Source organism: Danio aesculapii, chromosome 3 (genome assembly GCF_903798145.1).
Source record: "Danio aesculapii chromosome 3, fDanAes4.1, whole genome shotgun sequence".
Lineage (NCBI taxonomy): Eukaryota > Metazoa > Chordata > Actinopteri > Cypriniformes > Danionidae > Danio > Danio aesculapii.
In genome coordinates, this window is record NC_079437.1 from 57645655 (window position 1) to 57661705 (window position 16051).

General features: G+C 38.8%; 1 protein-coding gene across 1 annotated transcript in view; it reads left to right on the forward strand.

Moving 5' to 3' along the window:
• The window catches only part of notum1a (notum, palmitoleoyl-protein carboxylesterase a), a 39621-nt gene extending 23926 nt beyond the window's left edge, over positions 1–15695 (forward strand). The window contains exons 7-11 of the mRNA XM_056454295.1: positions 2300–2491; positions 6351–6448; positions 6569–6716; positions 6802–6849; positions 9885–15695. Of these exons, the coding sequence (XP_056310270.1) occupies positions 2300–2491; positions 6351–6448; positions 6569–6716; positions 6802–6849; positions 9885–10191 (793 nt within the window). The 3' untranslated portion in view covers positions 10192–15695. The remainder of the gene's footprint in view (positions 1–2299; positions 2492–6350; positions 6449–6568; positions 6717–6801; positions 6850–9884) is intronic.
• The last annotated feature ends 356 nt before the right edge of the window (positions 15696–16051 follow it).

Sequence of the window (16051 nt, forward strand, 5' to 3'; positions counted from 1 at the left end):
TTATTATTATTATTATTATTATTATTATTATTATTATTAGCCTTAATTTTACCAGGAAAAAGCTATTTTTTTTTTACGAGAGCGTCCTGGCCAGGGGCGGACTGGCCATCTGGCAGACCGGGCAACTTCCCGCTGGGCCGACGTACTTTTTGGGCCGAGCTGATCATCTTCTTATGATCTGACCGGCCCATGTGACATAATCTGCAGCCCATTGGTTCTTTTCTTTATTGACATTGGGCTGACCCAATCATAAACTTCCATTTTGGGCGCGTGAGAGCAGAAGCGGCGAGCAGGCGTCTGCAGCATTCAGCGGATCGACAACTGTTGCAAAGATCAATATATTACTGTCTATTCTATCTATTTACCTATCTGTCTATATAAATATACTTTTTAAAAACTTTTCATCTGCACCAAGGCCCATGGCAACTTCCTCCTATGCTGTTTTCTTAACCCGCAAGTCTATTTTACAAATTATATATCATAAAGAATGTGCTACTCAAGCTCTATGAGGAGTGTCATTCATGTATTTTAAGATGCACTCGGTCAGAGGACAATTGCATGAGATATCATGGCATTTTGTTTTTGATCGTCAGCATGATGTAGGTTTATAGTTACAATATTATTTATACAATATAATTACAATGATATTTATACGTGACCAAAGTAGTGTGCAACTTAAGCAAAACAAAACTAAATATAAAAAAAAAGTATTAGTAGATCGGGCCCAAACAAATATTTGTTGCATTTTTAAATTGTTTAAGTTCATTTGATTGACTATGTACAATCTTTAATCTTTGTTTGATGTTTTATTGTTGATTCAAACATTTTTAAGCATCTATGACACATTGCTTTTATTATTTATCTTTATTAGGTTAATCAACATTAACTGTGTGCATCCGCAGGCAGTTTTTGTTTTGTTCATTATTTAATATAGGCTCCCTCAAAACACACAGGCATGCACAAGATGGACGTCCAGTGTGGATTATAGTTTTAATATAATAATAAATTTTAAAAAATTAATTTTTAATTTGTCAACTCTCATTATTTCCTACTTTTATAGAATGGGAGTTGGTAAACATATTCAATGGCGTGCACAGATGGGTGGCATTTTGATTGAATGTAGTGGGCCGCTCTGTCCCAAAATGCCAGGGCCGATTTTTTTTGTCCCAGTTCAGCCCTGGTCCTGGCCAAGATTAAGTATCATACAGTTTTCATAGGTTTAACCAAAAAAAAAAAACAGATAACATCATTAATCCATCAAAACACACATACAATGACAAATAAAACTAGTTAGAAATCTTCAAATTCTAGTTCAAATCTTTTAAAATCTTTTAGAAGTGTGTAGTGAGACCAACTCTTTAAAGTTTAGCTTTGTTTGGAGGTTCTGGCCCTGTTTGCATCAGGTATCATAATGCGTTTTCGTCAATCCAATCACAAGTGGACAACGCTAAGTAAGATGTTTTGAGTTGTCCATCTTTGACCACTTCCAGAGGTGGTTAAAATGCATTCAATTGGATTGCTATTCAATCTATTGAGATCATATATTTTTAAACGAGCAGCGGGACAGGGATTATCATTGATAATCTTAGGTTTTTAATAGAGGCGAAGAAGAATGTTTGAAGTAGTACGATCTCTCAGCAATCCTTATATCTTTAATCTGTTTTGTTTACAAAAATAAATTGATTTAAAAAAAATCATTCTCTTTAAACAGATGTCGTTTTTGCACAGTGAATAGTATATATCAGTAGATAGGTCTTTGTGAAAGTTTTGTTCTATGTGTAAATTCTTTAATGTCCTTTTAATTACATGGATTGCAAGTAAAAAATTATTCTGACTGTTTTTTTATGGCTACGTTCCTTTAATAAACTTCTTATTTAAATAGCTGAGACCAGTGGAATTAAAAAAAACGATTTTCTTAAACTGCTTTAATATTGCTAGTTTGTGTATTTTAAAAGCTATTGTTTAATAAATATGTTCATTTAGAAAATCCATCATAGACTCACTGCAATTAATGGGAATTCGCTCCACGACACCCACCAATTGTGTAATTGTCATGGACCAATGATAATGTTTAAGAACAAAACAAACTCTCCCATAAAAAGTTTGAATCGGCGAGCTGTTAAACTTGTGGAAATTATGGGCAGATTTGGTTAAAAATTATGTAATTTCTATTCTTTTTTTTGATTTCTTATTATGTCTCTTTTATCCACTTGTGATTGGATTGACGAAAACACATCTTAATACTAGATGCGAACAGGGTCTTTTTGATAATGTTGACTAATGTGCGTGTGCTCCTCAGTGCGGGCGGCACCGGGGTCTTGCTGAACGTGGACTCGGTGTCAGAGCTTCTGGAAGAGCTGGGCCACACCAACATCCAGGTCAGGGGTCTGTCCGACTCAGGCTGGTTTTTGGACAACAAGCAGTACAGATGCACTGACTGTGTGGACACCATCAACTGCGCCCCTACCGAGGTCATCAAGAGAGGAATCAAGTAAGCTCTGTTTCCATCCAAAAATGCGAATTCAATTCATGCGCAAACTGGATTATCGCATAAAAGACGAGTAAATAAAGCAGCGTTTCCATCTAAATAGTCTAATGGCCCGTTTCCACTAAGTGGTACGGTACGGTTCGGTTTGGTACGCTTTTATAGCCATTTCCACTGTCAAAAAGCATACCGAACCGTACCGTACCACTTTTTCGGCACCCTTTCGAAAGGGTACCAAACACGAGAAAGGGTACCAAAAGGCGGAGCCACATACGCAGCTGAACGCTATTGGTTTACAGAGATACGTCATTCGCTTACGCAACAAGCCAGAATGAAATCAAAAAAACCGCCATGTTTAAAATACACAGCGAGAGATTATAGCGGAATTATAAATACATATAATAACGAGCCATGGTCGATCTGGGCTCAAACAAACCTTGTCGTCGTCTTGATGAACAGCCACAAAGCTAAGAAGAAGAGCAGATTTACCCTGTGCCCCGTAGTTTTTTACGAGCCAGTCTGAAGCGCGAGCGGTTTCGCTTTCTTGCTAGCGCTCACGCGCGTCTAACATTAAATCTGAAATAACAAACTTCTTGAGCTGATGATAATAACCTGCGCTTGATTATTGATGTGCTTTTGAAACCCGATCCTGTCAGACACTGACAAACGCGAGAGTGAAGCGTGAAGAAACAAAGGAGAAGCCGGAAAAAAGGAGCACATTATTTTTCAGCAAACATGAACAAAATGCCATGTATAACTAACTTATTATCTTCACCTTTTGGACTAATATGAACCGAGAATGACGGAATTACTCTACAACAGAGGCTACATGTTCTGCTGAAGATTACAGACACAGATGAGAGGTTTACACTGACTGTAGACTATATTTAGTGTTGTTTTGAACCTAAATACGGGCGAAATGTCTGCTATATGTAGTTCTTCTGTAGTTGATAACATATTGGAGACTGTAAGGGGCTGTATGTGTGTATATATGTTCATTTATTTAGTTATTTAATATAATTACAGATGTTACAGTAGGCTGTTTCGCACTGTCATTGATCTACAGTTATAATCAACTCATGTTCATAGTAAAGTTAGTAATAAACATTTCTACACCAGTATTTATGTGTGTAAAGCCTCTGTTTTGTGAGAAGAGCTTCTTATATGATATGTAAGTGACCCGTACAGCTTTATTGTAGACATTTCCTCGAGCGAGAATGACGTCGACTGAAACTTTCTGTCGTACACCATGCCCACCAAAAGGGTACCCTTGTTAGTGGAAACGCAAGCCTGATAAAGGTGACCCGTACCAAACCGAACCATACCGTACCAGTCAGTGGAAACGAGCCAAAGGAGAACAAAATCGTCACTTCCTGACTATCTGGCACCAAATATCAAAATTAAAAAGGGAATTTGCAGAGGTAGGAGAAGCTGCTTGATTCTTTTCTTCATTTAATAAATGACTTAAGCCTCAGAAGACGTGGCGTTTGGTGGCGTTTGAAGGCGTGAAACCGTAGCACAGACGCTCTTGACAATTCTTGACGTCATTAATAATATAATAACACTAATACTGAAATGGTTAAGGCATTATATAATGACCAAAACAACATTTCCAATGTTTTACAATGTGCTCAGCCTGCTTGGTTTGTCCATTGACACACATTTTCATCATCACATGATCACTTATAACCAAATCACATGACTTGTTCAATGCTTTATAATTGACTATTGTTTCTTAGTAGAAGCGTTTCCATTATAGTTTATGCGCACCTTTTCTTATCTAATAAAAAGTTTATCCTATATAGTTATGTGCATATATTTTTATGCACATTTTCAAAATGTATCTTTTTCATCAACCATTTTTAATTCAAATATTATTCAAATAGGTGTATGGAAACAAAGCTACTGTTAAAGGGATAATTCCATCAAAAATGAAAATTCTCTCATTCTTTACTCTCCCTCAACTTGTTTTAATCCTTTATGGGTTTTTTCTTCTGTTGAACATAAAAGAAGATATTCTGAGGAAATCTGTGGACAATTGACTTCCACAGTATTTGTTTTTCCTACTATGGAAGTCAATAGTCCTCAGCTTTCTTCATAATATCTTCTTTTGTGTTCAACAGAAGACAGAAACTCGAGGGAGAGTAACTTGAGGGAGAGAAAACGATGAGAGAATTTTCATTTCAACTGTCAGTTTAAGGCAGGGGTCACCAATCTCGGTCCTGGAGGGCCGGTGTCCCTGCAGAGTTTAGCTCCAACTTGCCTCAACACACCTGCCTGGATGTTTCAAGTATACCTAGTAAGACCTTGATTAGCTTGTTCAGGTGTGTTTGATTAGAGTTGGAGCTAAAATCTGTAGGGCACTGGCCCTCCAGGAACAAGTTTGGTGACTCCTGGTTTAAGGTTTATGGATTTGAACAAACATTTAGCTTTAAGATTATATGGAAGAGTTGATTTGATTGAGGATTGTGTGTTGCATGGATGTAGAACAAAACTAAATTATTGTGACTAAAAGTTGATCGAATCTTATGATTAATAGGAATTTGCAACTCAATTGTATTTTGAAATCCATCTGTTCAGAAATCCATCGTAATGCATCTGCTCTGTAACAAACTTGTGATTTATAAGTGTTTTTCGTTTATTTACAATTGTGAATTGCATTATGGGACTTTGATCTCTGCTCTGTTGACTTTTGCCGTCCCCTGCTTCTTGGTGCCCTAGACCAGTGGTCCCATATCCCCGGGCCGTGGAAAAAAGTCATTAATTATTTCTGCTTTATTTACTACAGGAGTCTGAATGATCTTTAATTTTGAAAAATCTTTTATTTTGAAAAATGGCCATAATCTCTCGGTTTAATCTCAGTGATTTGAGTGTTAAAATTTAACCCACAAGCTAACAAAATAAATAATAAACAGACGTCTCTGGAAAGTTTCTTTGCTAAGGGAAAAAGGCACAGGGAAGGACACATGAACTGCCAACCCTGCTGAAAAATCCAGCTTAAATCAGCCTAGGCTGGTTGGCTGGTTTCAGCTGGTTGACCAGCCTGGTTTTAGAGGGGTTTTGGCCATTTCCAGCCTGGTCTTAGCTGGTCAGGCTGGAAGATGACCAGCTAAATCCAGCTAAAACCAGCTAGACCAGCCTGGTTTAAGCTGGACTTAGCAGGTTTTGGCTGGGCTCCCAGCCTGGCTAGGCTGGTCAAGCTGGTTTTAGCTGGTCATTTTCCAGCCTGACCAGCTAAGACCAGCCTGGAAATGGCCAAAAACCCTCTAAAACCAGGCTGTTCGACCAGCTAAAACCAGCCTAGGCTGATTTAAGCTGTTTTTTTCAGTAGGGAAGGAATGGATCCGCAACGCATTTGTCAACAAATCAGGTGAACCCACCATGTCTGTTCAAGAAGAAGATCAACTGCTCTAGATCGCAAATGACGGTGGCTGTTCGCATATTGCGTCTATTCTGCGCTCAAGTTCATTATTGCACAGATATTGGAAGTGAAACGCATGTGGCTCCAAGTTAAAAACATCTCAAGTTGCAAGCGAGTCAACAGTTGATGGTAGCCTAGCAATAAACATACACCGCACCCCCGAGCCGCTGTAAAATTGTCAAGCATTGACCGGTCGCTGTGTTAAAAAGGTTAAATACTGCCCTAGGCGACTGCCTAGTCGGACTATGCCTAGAAACAGCACTGTTTGTGCTTAAAAGGGTGAATCTCCCTTTATCAAACGCAGGTTTGAATACTGTGCATCGAATGATTAATAAAATGAAGATTAATAAACATACGCAAGTCATTATTATTCATTATTTAGGTTGCGCCAACCGTGATCCATTAAACCCCTATTGAGAACTAAACTGATGGTCTTGTCTGCAGATATTGGGGTGGTGTGGTTCCTGAGCGATGCAGACAGGCTTATGAAGGAAAAGAGTGGAACTGCTTCTTTGGATATAAGGTTTATCCTACCATCAAACGTGAGTACACACCATACCAGACACCAGCATGGACAGATGTTCAGTCTATTTTAACATGAACTTATGAGTTTGGTCACCTGTTTGAACTCAGTGTGCTGTTTTATTTTTTCTTTCTGACAGGACCTGTGTTTATCGTGCAGTGGCTGTTCGATGAGGCTCAGCTCACGGTGGACAACATCCATCTGACAGGTCAGCCTGTGCAGGAAGGACAGTGGCGCTACATTCAGAATTTAGGGACTGAGCTGAGGAACACTCTGAAGGACGTCCCGTAAGTTATGATTTGTCTCATGTTGGAGTGAGATTAAAGAGAATGCTTTTGTTAATGTTTCTAATGCTGTGCTTTTCACCTCCAGTGCCATGTTTGCTCCAGCTTGCCTCTCACATGAATTCATCACAAGAAAGTAAGTGATCACTTGGGTTTTGGATGAAATGTCTGTAGATTTTTACATTTTTTCTTATTTTTGTAAAGTCAGTTAACTTTAGCTGACATTCTGCAGTGATGAAGATAAACATTTTATTTGTTTGTGTGTGTAAAACTGTAATTCATTACAACTAATTATAGGGTGGGTGGGCCTGCACAATACTGTGAAGGAAAAAGGCAATTATTAGGCAGTTTTATTTCCTATTCTACCACAAAATCTAAAAGAACTAGATAAAACACAGTCTGAAATTAATAATAATAATAATAAAAATAATAATAACTTTAAAAGCTAAAGAAAAAAGTTAGATCTTTAGATGTTATTTAAAACTAAACCTGATAAAAGTGTGAATCACTGTCTCTGAGTCTTTTACCAATAGTTATTAGTCGAATTATGTTAGAGGTGTTTGTGCATGTGCAAATAAATTGTATTGTGTGTGTGTGTTTAATTAGTTATTGTTCATCTCTTTTTAAAAACCCTTTATTAAAAGAAAACTTAGAAAAACCGTATTCAATATTATTAACATGTGTTTAAATACAATTTCAGGAAATTTAAATCATTTGAGAAATGAACTCTGCATTGATTGTGAGAGTTTTAAAATGCAGCATTATTCTCCCTTGAATTGATTTTGATCCTAGCAAGTTTTTTAACATAAGATGATGCTCTAGGCCAGTGTTTCTCAACCACGTTCCTGGAGGACCACCAGCATTATTCCATGGCTGCGTCCAAAATTGCCTACTATTCTGTAGATACTGCATTTGAATTTAAATGTACTACTCGGCCGTGAGAATAGTACGTTCTATACAATATGAATGTCAGTAGTATAACTCGGACATACTACATCCGCCATTTTGTCATCATCACGGGACCTACCCATGTCAGTTGCTTTGCTTCACTCCCATTCATGAATTCTCTCTAGGCATGGGCTGGTATAAGATTCTGACGGTATCATAACCTTGGATAAAAATATCACAGTTTCACGGTATTGTGATTACTGCTCTGAAATATATTCTTTTTAAATGTCTGGGTAAAAAACTAAAACTTTTTTCCCTTTGAACACAATATATTTTATTTTGAGAAACATTTAAAATATTTTGGAGCAGTAAACATTCGGCTTAGTCCTTTAAATGGACCACCAACTTATCCAGCATATGTTTTACGCAGTGGATGCCCTTCCAGCTGCAACCCATCTCTGGGAAACATCCATACACACTCATACAATTTAGCCTACCCAGTTCACCGCATGTCTTTGGACTTTGGGGGAAACCAGAGCACCCGGAGGAAACCCAGGCAAACACAGGGAGAACATGCAAACTCCACACAGAAACGCCAACTGACCCAGCCAAGGCTCAAACCAGCGACCTTTTTGCTCTGAGGCGACAGCACTACCTACTGCGCCATTGCGTCACCCCAGCAGTAAACATATCAGGCTAAATAATTCAAATGAATTATTGACTCTTGCTGTCTTCATTTATTCCATACCTTAGGATTGGTATTGAAGAAAATGTTGACGGTTTTAAAACCTTGACTTTTCCAAACCACGGTATACCTTGGAAACGGTTATCGTCCCATGCCTAATTCTCTCGCAGTGCATCATGGGATAGCGTAGCGTCCATTGGATGCGCACTTCAGAATCTCGCCAGAAGTAGTAGGTCATCTGGATACCTCTCGCATACTATTTTTTTCGAATTTTACGAATTGGGACATACTACTCAGTTCGCATACTGTTTTTACTGTATGCGATTTCGGACGCAGCTCATCTCTGCTTAACCAAACACACCTGATTCAGATCATCAGCTCATTAGCAGAGACTGAAAGACCTGTAATGGGTGTGACAGACAAGGGAGACATCCAAAACATGCAGTGTTGGTGGTCCTCCAGATAGGTGTTTAAGAAGCACTGCTCCATGCTAGTTTTTAACAGCTGATACTGCTCTAGGCTAGTTTATAAAAGTAGATTGCACTACAGAATAGTTTTTAACATTGGATGGTTTATAGGCTAGTTTTTAACATCAGACAATGCTCTGGGATGGATTTTAACAACAAATGATGCTCTAGGCTAGTTTTTAACAGTAGATGGCGCTCTATGCTAGTTTATAACATTATATTCTGCTCTAGGCTAGTTTTTTTAGCATTAATCAATGCTCTATGCTGGTTTTTACCAAAAAATTAGAGTAGATGGCGCTCTTTGCTAGTTTTTAACATTAGATCATCCTCTAGGCTAGTATTTTAACATTAGACAATTCTCTGCGCTTGTTTTTAACAACAGATGACACTCCAGGCTAGTTTTTAACAACAAATAGTGCTCTAGACTAGTGTTTAACAACAGATGCTGCTCTAGGCTAGTGTTTAACAACATATGACACTAGGCTAGATTTGAACAGTAGACTGCAATCTGGGCTATTTTTAACATTAGACAATGCTCTAGGCTAGTTATTAACAACATATAAAAATCTAAGCTAGTTTTTAACAGTAGAAGACACTCCAGATTGGTTTTTAACATTAGACAATGCTCTAGATCTCCTAGTTAGCATACAACACATGATTGTCTATGCTAGTTGTCAGTAGATGGCTGTTAGAAACAGCTAACAGCAGATTCTACAGCAGTTCTAACAGCAGATCTCTCTAGGCTCCTTTTTATCAGTAGGTGGCACTTTTGGCTAGTTTTGAACAGCAGATGGTGCTCTAGGCTAATTAAAACCATACACTCAAAGACCCACAAGCAAGAGCACTTGTGTGTTCAGCTGAGTCATGCAAGTTGGCTTTTATGCCACAAGATTGATGTAAACAGTTCACTATGAACACTCTTGTAATTCACTTAAACCATTTCTGACTTTATTAATGCTTACAGCGCCATCTGTTAAAACTAAACTCTAAATTTGCTATGCATTTTGAAAATCTCCAGATTGATCCAGAATAAGTTTCTGGTACGATTATTGTGAATTCATAGAATGGTGTATTTCCTCTGATGATTTTGCACACTTGCCAAGCAGCTCTGCATTCTTGTGTTTGCTGTAGCTACTGGACCGATGTTCAAGTCAAAGGCACGTCTTTACCGCGAGCGCTGCACTGCTGGGACCGCAGTCTACAAGACACCAGCAGAAATAACAAATCGCCCCCCAAAGGCTGTCCCGTGCACTTGATCGACAGCTGCCCGTGGCCTCACTGCAACCCCACGTGCCCAACCATCCGGGATCAATCCACAGGGCAGGAGATGAACGTCATCCAGTTCCTCATGCACATGGGCTTCGATGTCCAGAAGATGGCCCACCAGCAGGGAATGGACCCGAGTAAACTCCTGGGCATGCTCAGCAGTGGCAGCTAAGCACCATGGAGGGACTTGCTCCAATTTGGGGCTTCCCTTCAGTCCATTTGATACCTCCGACCCTTAAACCCTCCTCAGCTTTGACCTCAGGCTGAGTCCCGCCTTCAGTCGATGCTCTGTCCAACTCTCTACGGGCATCCATCTCCTCATCCATGATCAGTTTAACAGTCCAGATGGCATCCATTTTGCTCCAGTGTGTATATAGGTATTACCCGTGCAGATCATTATCAGTTTGGAGATGGCCGAGATGCCTTGATTAGAGATTTGGAACGGAGCCGCTCCCAGATCCACCTTAGTTGAACCATGGGCTGCTGACTGTTCAAACGCAGTACAGGCGAAAGTACTGAACAACATGTAACCGGGACAAGGTACAACTACATCTTTGCTCTTAATTATCTTTTGGTTATAAAAGTATCACGAATGTAATCCAGTTTTACGGATCTTCAGCATTGTTATTGATGTATTTGTTTGCTTTGTGGTTTATGATCTTATCTTTTTTTAAATTCAATATATTAAGCTGCAGATTATTCGATTTTTATGTCTGTTCCGAGAAAGAAATCCAGAGAGAGAGAGTGTTAAGAGTTTATGAAGTACATGTAAAATATATGGATCAACACAGGACTATATAAGATCATATAAACAGGAGCTTCACATCTGAAATGCACTGGATCACTGGCTTTAAAGCCAACATCATGCTTGAGGTGTTGCTAATGCTGGGTTCAGACTACACACAGCAGACGGATTTTGGCTAGATACAAAATCCAAGATACACATCGAGCATTGTGGTGATTCATGAACAACAACAGGCATTGGGATAGAAATATATAGTTTGTCATAGAGGACAACGACCAACATCAAATCATCATGGCATCCTGACAGAGAGACAAACTGTGTTTGTATTTGCTTTGGTTTCCTACAATGGGGAAATAGCCAAAAAATTCCATGAAACGATCAATAGGAGCACAGAAGTTCCTAGGATATAGCATTCAAACACAGCTAAACAAAAGACAGATGATGAAATTGGTGCAGCTAGGTTTAAATATGCACAGATTTGTAGGGCTATAGTGAGGATTTCCCAGCATGTGCTCTTTCAGAAATAAAGGTACAAAAACTGCCACTGGGGTGGCATCCTTTCGAAAGCCACACATTTTTCTACTTACAGCATACATAATTGTATCTAATTGATTCATACTACCCTACAAAGTCAAAGTGCAGCAACTACAGAAACACTAAAGCTGAGAAAAAGGCCTTTAAAATGTTTTACACCAGCCAGATAAACATGTTGCTGTGAATATCAGTGATTTTGTTTCTCTTACAGCACTAAATTGACTGTGTCAGAAGGCCTTAACTCAGTTTTGACCAAATGTGTAGTTACAACTCTTTGCCTTTGAACACCAACGTATTATACTTTAAATGTACATATATGTACTTAACTCATTAACAGGCATCGTACTTGCCTGGGTGACCTTTTGTCCATAGGTTATCATTAAAAACAAGTACTTTTATTTCTGAGAGATTATAATGTGTATCTTAAAGTGTCTCAAGAAGAATTTGGGAGTCAAAATCTCTGAATCTGACACAGTGACTATTGTAAAATAGAAGAATAATATTGTGTAGTCTGAACCTGACATTAACCCAACCTTGTTAATGAAGTATCGCTAACTTATTTAATGCTAAAATGTGTCATCATAATAATAATTCTGTCATCCTCATTTTTATAATGCCATTCTAAACCTGAACTATTTATTTTAATCAGTAAACTCTAACTTTTGAAGAATGCCCAAGCTTCTGTTTTTGTGTATGGTCATTTATACTTGCAAAAGACAAAAAATTAAAGTGTGATAGTAGACTAAACATTATTTTTGAGACATTCAGATGCTCTACTGGTACTCCATAGCTCTCATTCTCAGTTGTGGTCAATTAAAGATGCAACAATCTTTGGAGCCAATGAGGTGATGTGCATGAAACATTTTAAGCCATTTGGTACTTATGACTAGTTTCCACTGATCAGTGCATTTTACTAGGGTACAGTATGCCTTTTTTTCCATTTCCACTGTCAAAAGTACCAAAATAGAGAACTGTACAGTCCCACCTTCTGGGAAACCTCTTGTGAGGGTGCCTAGAACAACATTATGGTACCAAAAGAGTGGAGCTAGACTCAGTGCTGAACACTATTGAATTACAAAGAAGCGTCACTTCTGCATGGAACAAGACAAGCGAAAGACAAGCCTCATCAGAGTGACCTGTACCGAACCGTCATTATGGTTCCTTTCCATTGAGCATTATGGTTCAGTAAAGTACAGTATGCATTTATTTCCAGTTCCTTTGTGAAAAGTACCAAAACAGACACTTTTTTTGAGATCCTTTAGTAAGGGTACCTAGCACAACAGTACAGTACAAAAAGGTTGATGGCTTGCGGCAATGAATCATGGTCCACTTGAGCTCAATCAAAACTTTTCTCTTCTTGTGACAAACAGCCACATGCCAAGAGTATTTGGATATCTTATTTGAGCCAGAATGGAGTCGATCTCAACTTTCTGACATAAAAAATGCCTACTGAGTAAAAGCCAATTTCTTTTTTTGCTTCTAGTCTCAGCTATAGGTCTGCCTTCACACAATTGCAAACTCTTCGCCAAACCCAGACACAAACCTCTCAAAAATGGTACACAAGAGCACAAGATCTGTGATTTCATAGTGGTAGTGGTAACAAGTATGGGCAGGTCAAGTCGTGGTAGTGGAACAAGTCTGAGATCACATCATTCAATCATTCAGAGAGAAATTCCTATAAATAATCAGAATATCCTACCTTCCATTCTTGAATCTCGATTCAGCATCCCTACGCCACTCAGACTCCGTACCTCTAAAAGATTACTTCTCTTGCCCAGGGAAGAACAGGGGAAACTTTCTAAGAGCGTGCTCAACATTGAGCTTGGACCTCCTTTCTAGACAACTGGTTCCCGATTCCAGTCCTCAGGAGCCCCCGAGCTGCACATTTTGTATGTCTTTCTTACTTAACACACCTGATTCAGATCATCAGTTCGCTACAGAGATCCATGAACTGATCCTTGTGTGTCAAATAAGAGAGACATACAAAATCTGCCTGGCGGAGGATCTCGAGGACCGGAATTGGAAACCACTATTCTGGACAAAGTGGATCGAGCTTGGGAGTCTTTTCAAATGCAGAGGCCTCTCCTCAGACTGCACACCAGAATATGACTTTTTTTTCCTTAAATCTGCGGGTTTCAACTTGTGAAAGAATTATTGCAATGTAACACAGACAGAATGCAGAAGTATGCTTACAATTGGCTACATCAGGGTGCCACAACTCCTAGAGGACTGATATCCTGCAAAGTTTAGTTCCCACCCCAAATAGACACACATGGGCTAGCTAATTAAGCTCTGACTAAGCTGTCTAGAAACATTTGTGCAGATGTGTTAAGGCAAGTTGGAGCTAAATACTGCATGAAACTGGCCCTCCAAGACAGAGTTTGGGCAATCATGGGCTACATGCAAGGTAATCATCATAAGGTATGGTGATCACTTGATGCAGAAGTGTAAATCATTCTTATGGGTACAATTGGCAGTGGAAAGGCAAGGCTGATCTGGGTGACCTTTACCGAATTGTATTGTCCTAAACTGAACTGTACTGCTTAGTGGAAACAAGACATTAAAGTCACAATGCAGAGCATAGGCCAGAGGTGCTCAACTCTGTTCTTGGAGATCTACCCTCCTGCAGAGTTCTGCTGCAACTCGAATTAAACATCCCTTTCTTTAATCACCAAGCGCTCCTTCAGACCCTACTTAGTTGCTTTAGTTGTGTGTGATCAGAATTGGAGCTAAACTCTTCATGAAAGTAGATCTCCAGGCTTGAGCCCCCTGGCATAGACCAGTGTTTCTAAACCATGTTCCTGAAGGACCAACAACACTTCATCTAGGTAAAGGCCTTTTACCTTTAGTGTACCTTTTCGATGTCTTCTTTGTCGGTCACACCCATTACAGCTCTTTCAATCTCTGCTAATGATCTGAATCAGGTGTGTTTGGCTAAGGAGACATGAAAAACGTGCAGAGCTGGTGGTCCTCCAGGAAGGTGGTTGAGAAATGCTGGCATAGAGTGATCAAGATGGAAGAAGTCCTATGGACCTTCAGGTTCCCTTTTGGAGCAGTATAAGTGAAGTTTCATAAACTAATTTCGAGAGGAGCACGTGATATGATTGAGCACGACTGGCCGCTCATCTGTAGTCAGTAATAATCCAATCAGAGTAATCCTAGTTTACTATAAATGGATCATTTTCTTCCTACTGCTCTATCTTCATTTGGAAGAATCCCCCCTTCCACCCCATCTCCTCCTTTTCCTCCCCTTTTTAAAGGGGGAGCTCTCGAGACCTACCTGATCTCGGATCTCCTGATATGCTTATTGACTAGGGCGGGAGCCCTGGGCTCAAATATCTCCGAGCTCAGGGTTCTCTCCCGGGACAGCATGCCAAACGCCAAGCATATCTAAGTGGGAACTCTTGAAATCCACTTATGATGAAAACAGATGATTGGACAGGGTTGAAAAATGTTAAATTACATGAAGGTGAGTAAATGATGCCAGAACTAATTGTATACATATAAAACACTATGCTAAATGCTAATTCCCCTTCGTCACATTCCATGCACACAATATCCTGATATGACCCTGCAACTCAGGTTAGGTTGTACCTTTTTGGTGTACCTTCAGTTGAACTCGTTCACTTTGTCTAAAAGGGTAATTCACTCAAATTCAACTGTGTAGAAAGCTCGGAGCATGTTTCTCTCAGTAACACAATGGTAAAATAAGCAACACTGTATGAGTGAAATTCCACTTCACGTAATAAACTATTGTACTGACATGAAAGTAAGGCAAGGATTGAAAGCAGGATGATATTATCAATGCAAATTCAGACTCGATTGGGAGTTGGTTATTGTGTTTTTCATAATTGTATAGGTTTAACAGCTCACTCTTTTGAGGGTACTTTTGTCAAATGAAGACTCTAGACTGTTCAAATATTTAATAGAAAATTACTTCTTAATATAAGTTGTATGTAGCGGTTTTATGAATATTAAAAAAATCATTAAAAGATAACCAAAAGAAAAGAAAACAACAGAGATGTGAAGGTATTACTAATTACTATTTTGTTGTGTAACATACTTTTTTAACAGAAAACTCAATCTACATTGCATATTTATTGTTATGTAAATCATATTTATAATGCTATTTTCACAGAGAAGTGATTCTTTGTACATTGTAAATAATTCTGTTTAATTTCTTGTGTTGATTGCATGTCTGTGTCCCTGAGAGAACACATTACAGTTATTCCAAAGAAATTTCCAGTCCTGCTTTTTCATTTAATGACATATTTAATCTCCAAAGCTCCAGTATTCTTCCTCAGCATATCATGTTTATTTAGAGTGCTTTAGAGTGAATTGATTTAAATTCTGATTGGACAGGTTACGTTACACCTTTTGATCTCACTATTCTTTATACGTGCATTAAAATTAACACCATAATGTTTGTTTTATGTGAAAGACACTACTATTTAATTGTGGTTCTACTAACTAAATGATAAAACATATTGCAAACAAAACACACAACACATGTCTACACAAATGAAATGTACAGTGTATTTGATAGGCCCCAATATACTCCAAAAAATACATAAAATAAAATCATGTGAGTTTAATTCTCAAGCTTGTCAAAACAAATTACATGGAAAAGTTTGCTCTGGCTGTTAAACATCATTAACCAGTCATTGGCCTGCGGCAGTGCTTAATTTGTGAATTGCGATGTCCTGGAACAGATTGAGGGGATGGAGAGCTGTCGAGGATGGAGAGGTGTCGC